This window comes from Electrophorus electricus, chromosome 1 (assembly GCF_041902795.1).
Source record: "Electrophorus electricus isolate QZ-2024a chromosome 1, ASM4190279v1, whole genome shotgun sequence".
NCBI lineage: Eukaryota > Metazoa > Chordata > Actinopteri > Gymnotiformes > Gymnotidae > Electrophorus > Electrophorus electricus.
Genome location: NC_137497.1, coordinates 39,876,201 through 39,882,005, shown reverse-complemented (window position 1 = coordinate 39,882,005; position 5,805 = coordinate 39,876,201). Strand labels below are relative to the sequence as shown.

At 43.1% G+C, this 5,805-nt stretch overlaps 1 protein-coding gene across 2 annotated transcripts in view; it reads left to right on the top strand.

Moving 5' to 3' along the window:
* The window catches only part of trip13 (thyroid hormone receptor interactor 13), an 11,015-nt gene extending 7,746 nt beyond the window's left edge, over positions 1–3,269 (top strand). For both annotated transcript variants that reach the window (XM_081719514.1, XM_027014316.2), the window contains 3 exons: positions 82–194; positions 640–709; positions 804–3,269. In XM_081719514.1, coding sequence (XP_081575640.1) covers positions 82–194; positions 640–709; positions 804–899 — 279 coding nt within the window. In that variant the 3' untranslated portion in view covers positions 900–3,269. The remainder of the gene's footprint in view (positions 1–81; positions 195–639; positions 710–803) is intronic.
* Positions 3,270–5,805: the final 2,536 nt, after the last annotated feature.

Below are 5,805 nucleotides of genomic sequence, written 5' to 3'. Positions count from 1 at the left end.
GTTACTGTGTTAACCGTGTGTGCTGTTTCATAATGGGAGCTGTTGTATGAGATGGCTGTGCCTGTCGTGTTGGGCGTCTAGCGACAGGTCATCTACCCAAGACAGCAGCTTCTGAACCTGGAGGAGCTGGACACCATGGGCTACATCGAGAGCGACGTGACCGGACTCAGCTTGCACCTGCAGGGAATTGCGAGGTGAGTGTACCAGTGAGGACCACTTGGGCTATAGCTTTTCTTCAGTTCCTTCGCTTAAATGGAGCTGCTGGTACCGTGATGTACTGCGTAATATTACAGATATGTATTTGGGACCTGCTGTGGTATGAGTTTTTAAAAACTGCTACAGTACAGTGGACTATGGCCAATAAAGTACATTCTATATAGGTTGCAATGGTTACGTTATGTTATGTCAATGGTATGTTGATCATCAATGGATTTTTTTGTTTTCTTGTGTTAATTGCATTAAAACTGACCTAAGTGTTTTGAAGAGCAGCAGATTAGTGTCCCTTTAAAAGACAAAATCATTTGGATTCGATTGCTGCCTCTTTTCTGAATCTGAGGAGCAGCTGCTTGGCTCGTCCCCTTCAGCCTCATGTGATCATAAAGGTTACGCTGATGCAAGTCTCTTGTTCCCTCCTGTCAGGAAGAGCACAGGCTTAAGTGGACGCACGCTGCGGAAAATCCCCTTTTTGGCTCATGCTCTTTACGCAAAGGTATTTGACTTCAGCAGCCACAATTCAGGCTCATCACTCAGTCCTGTCTCATTGCACTTTACCAAATTCTAATCCGTTCGCTGTATGCTTTCAGACCTCCGTATTAACTGTTGAGAGTTTCCTGGACGCCATGGACAAGGCTGTCGTTCATCAGTTAAAGGAACGTGAGAAGCTGGTTAGCTGTTCATGAGCAGAAGCTCATATGGCAGATGTGGGTTTCTCCCGTTCTCTAGCTCACTGAGTATTTGTATTAACCTACCGACTGGTGTTTACTGAACAATAACCATCTTCTTTTTTTTTTTCGAAGATCAAACTTATTTGAACAGTTTGAAAAAAAAATAGCACTTTGAGGAGAAAGTACTATTTTTTTAAAAGTAAAGCTTTATTCTTCTGTTTATTTTACATGACTAGCAAAAAGATGGGAAAAGTAATTCAAATTTAATTGCATCTTAATTGGAAGAGAGCGCTCCTGGCACCACAATACGACCACACTAGCGCTGCAATATTGTCAGGACACCAATTCCTTTTTGACAACTTACGGTTTGCTTTGTGTTGCTTTCAGTTTAGTTGTTATTTTTACTCAACATGTACAGAGAAACAGATTTTGTTCCCATTTTCATGGTGTGATTCTAGAACTGTTGGGGTGGTGAGCTGTGACCTTGGTTCCCAAAAGCATCATAGTGTCACAGGGATCTTAAAATAGTCCTGAAAACATCTGTGCTTGAACCAAGAATGATGTTTGTTGTTGTTTTTGTATATGTTTATTTAAATACTTTCATTAAAATAAGGCAAAAAATACAAACTTAACTTACTTTACATGTGGCCTTCTGCACCTTATCACCACTAGGTGGCATGTAGGGACTAAGTTCTTACACAGATTTTGTTCCCCACATTACACAGGCTTGTCCTGCTATCCCCTAGATGGGTATTAAACTGGCCCTCCAAACAAGAGCCATTTAACTAGCTGAAAATGTCTTACCCACGTCTTGTGGTTTCCTGTTCAAATGTTAGCCATCCCGAATGAATCATTGCCTGTGTAAACATAAAAATTGTTTAATATGTAATAATTTAGAAAAATACTGACCTATTCAAACTTTTTCTTCTCCCACCTCTATTACTGTATATGAAATTAATTTAAAAGTATTAAATTACTACGTATCGGTTGCTGGTGTTCACATTATAATTATTCAATTATAAGGGCATGTAATCGATGATTAATTACCATTGTAACCAAATCCTTGCAGTGTGTCTTAGCCCCGCCCTCGGCGGTGGCGTAGCACATGGTCTTTGTTTACGTTCCCTTTTCTGTTTGTTCTTCGTTTTTGTTTATGGCGACGCCCCACGCAGCGGGTTGGCCTCAGTGTCCGCATCACTTATGTGCTATTATATCATTATGCTGTTCCTTTTATTAACAATTTCTGTTTGTATGACTATTGTCAGTCAATGATAATGTTACATTGGTTGTCTTTAGACCTGGTTAGTGCACTTGTTCGGTTTCGTTTCATCGTTAAACTGTTCTGTTGGAAACTTGCGTTTTCGGGCATGGAAGTCCCGGTGTTGTCTCGGGAGACGTGGACGATTCCCTGGTGCTCGTCGAGGATGTCGGAGTCACTGCCATCCACTCCATGCCCGTCCTGCCAGTTGACCTGTGCCAGCTTTCTCCTCAGAGGCAGGGAGCCTGGATGTGAGCTCCACCCGGAGAAGAACCCTAGCCAAAGCCACCGTAGCCTACCCCTACAACTGAAGTTTTGGTGACTGGAACTGCCTCATTTCCAGGATGGGATAAGTGACATTTTTGGGGGGTGGTCTAGGGGCCAACCGGTCTGAGCGTGGCCGCTATGTGGGTATCCGCATGTGTTTCACATGTTCTTTGTCTTGTTTTATTGCCACGCCACACTTTGGTGCTGCATGTCTGCCTTTAGTGTCCGCAGCTGTATGACTTGTGCGTTATGTCAGTGTTTTTTTATAAGCCCTTTCTTATAAAACACCGTCGACGCTCACTGATAATGTTACATGGCCTTTCCTTAATGCTGGTTGGTGCGTTTTTGTTTTTTTGGTTCGATTTAGTTTTCGTTAGTTTCAGTAAACATGGAGATTCGTCTTTGCGTCCTTTTTTTTCTTGCGCGTTCAACGCCCGTGACAGCATGGAAAGCTAGGTTTTTTCATGTTTTGCCAAAAAAACGCTGCCACAACATTCATTGTCTCGGAGCCAACGAACAGTTCGCAAATCTGCCGCGCATAGTTGCACAACTACTTACTGTAGTCTTTCAAATCACCATGTGTAATTAAAGTCACATCAGGAGCCAAAGGACGTGTGTAAGGGTGGAGGTGGACAGAAGGAGAGCAAAAACATGCCTGATACCTACATAATTGCAATGTCTGGAGGCGGTTTTCTTTTCTTTTTTTTTCGCTACTCGGTTATTCAAAAGTCAGCCGACTGTTTCAATACAAGCGCTAAAGAAAGGAGGAGGAGAAACAAATCAAAAGGCTTCTTGTACAGTCCCATGTGGTTAGAAATTGCCAGAAAGTTCTAAACGAAATAAATATGTTTGTCTCCTCAGTGGTTGTCCAGGTACTTTGCCCCCAAGCGACAGAATGTCAATCTCGGTGCCAGTGGAAACGCACAGAATGACAAGTTAATACAGTCGTAGACGCGTCCGAGGAAACGAGACGAGGCTGGTTAAAGAGTCTTAAAAAAGAGAAGCGCTTTTGTTTCGAAGAGGATTTTCGCCAGTTAGAGAAAAGCTGGAGGCAGGCACTGTTTCAAGCCAAGAAAGTTATTTCCTCCGTTCAGGTTCACCTTTTTGGCAGCCTAACACCATGGGGTCCTTGGACTGGAGTGCATGTGTTGAACAGGGTGTTTGACACCTCTGCTAAGCATGTTGCGGTTATGCTACAGGAGCAGTCTACCTTCAAGACAACCCAGGAAAAATGTTTTGCTTTAACACAAACCACGTACCCGTTTCCACATACAGCCGCATATGTGTTGTAATTCTAGTAGGCCTACCTTTTTTTTTTTTATCAATTTGAAAAGCAGATATCTAACGCAAGAATGTGTCTGACAGGTGTCATTTAAAACTCGAGAGGCCCGAAAGGGAGCAAAGTGGCATAAAAGCGCGCCTCCATCAGTCAGCTAAATGTCTGCTTCTCCTTTCAGCGGGAGAGGTTGCTCTAAGACACGGTCTCGGTCTCCCACAGTCGGCTATGATTCCACCGTCCTGCAGCGCAGCCTCGTCGCTACTCGTCCCCGTCCGGGCTCAGTTCCAGCCGCGGACAGCGCACTCTCTAGTGACGAGGTGTTATCACAATTGCACATCCTTACGACTGGTTATGTCGACCACAACATTGGCTGGCATGAAAAGTTAACAGAGGAATATATTTATAGATATTTCTAAAAGCATTAAAGAGAATAATGCCGTCGGTGTCACCTAGCTTGTTTGCATATGGAGTCTGCAAACCTAATACATTTAGTTTTCAAAACATGCTTTTTCTCACTGATAAGGAACTACTTTTGACTCGATATATCAGTACTTAAGACTTTTCACGGGGTGTTGGTTTTTAAAACTGATGATTTTTAAAAATCATTTGTTGAGCCCTATATGCAGTTCCGTCGTGAAGTAGCCTGCGCTCAAAGACTTTGCTTTTCTGTAAATGAAGTGAATGCCGCTTCATTATTCCAGCATACCAAAAGCGCTGGAGCCTACGGCGCTGCTAGACATGTTTGTATGGAGGACCAAAAGGACCAAAAACAATCACTTGCCCGCGTAAAAAAGTCAAACCTACAGGCTCCGTCCACTGATGATCTCATCATCAGGAACTTTTATAAACAATTTTACATGGAGCAACAAACTAAGTAGCACACCTATTTGATGTTGACGATGGGTTTATGAAGGTGGAAGAAAACGGTAGATAGCTTGCATGTTTTCTAATTGTTTGCTATGATATTCCACCCATGATATTGTATTTAGAATCACTAAACTGATATGTATGCAAAAATACAAAATAGGATGTTTGGAATAATAGATGTGAATGCATTTCAATGTACTATACACGTCTATATGTATATATGACTAAATACATATGTACAGTACATTGAAGGCATTCCATCTGGCCCAGACCTTCAGTAACTTCTGAACATTGTTAACTATATTTGTATCAGGATATTATATATATAAAATTCCCAACTCGCCCTCCAGGTGGTCGTTTTAAGGTCAGGTCCTCTACCAGAGGCCTGGGAGCTTGAGAGTCCTGTGTAGTGTCTTAGCTGTAGGACTGTACTATTCTGGACTGAGATCTCAGATATTGTTCCTGGATCTATTGGAACCATTCTCCCCATTTGGGGGTTACAGCCCCTAGTGCTCCAGTTACCATGGAAACCACAGTTGCCTTCACCCTCCACATCTTTTCTAGCTCTTCCTTCAGCCCTTTGTATTTCTCAAGCTTCTTGTGTTCATTTTTCCTGCTGTTGCTATCACTCACAATTGTCATATCCATCACTAAGGCCCCCTTCTGCTGTTTGTCCACCACTAGTATGTCCAGTTGGTTAGCCATTACCATCTTGTCTGTCTGCATCTGGAAGTCCCACTGGATCTTAGCATGGTCATTTTCCACTACCTTTGTAGTGGATATATCCCACTTATATCTTGGAATTCCCAGCCCATACTTGGCACAGATGTCACTATGCCAGCCACTTGTTTATTGCATTCCATGTACGGTCTGCCAGCTAGCATCTTGCATCCCACTGTTATGTGATGGAATGTCTCAGGTGCTTCTTTGCACAGACTGCATCTAGTGTCCTGCCTGATGTGGTAGATCTCAGCCTCTATTGGTCTTGTATTCAGAGCTTGTTCCTGTGCTGCCATGATTAGTGCCTCTGTGCTGTCTTTCAATCTAGCCTTTCTAGCCATTGGTAGGATTTCTCCTTATCAGCCACTTCCACTACTTGTCAATGGTACATACCTTGCAAGGGTTTATCCTCCCATGATGGTCCCTGCTCCTTCTCATTTCCATCCACCTCGGGTTCCTGCTGGCTGCGGTACTCACTAAGCACTTCGTCACTTGGGGTCATCTTCCTGGCGTACTCCTGGATCTTGGCT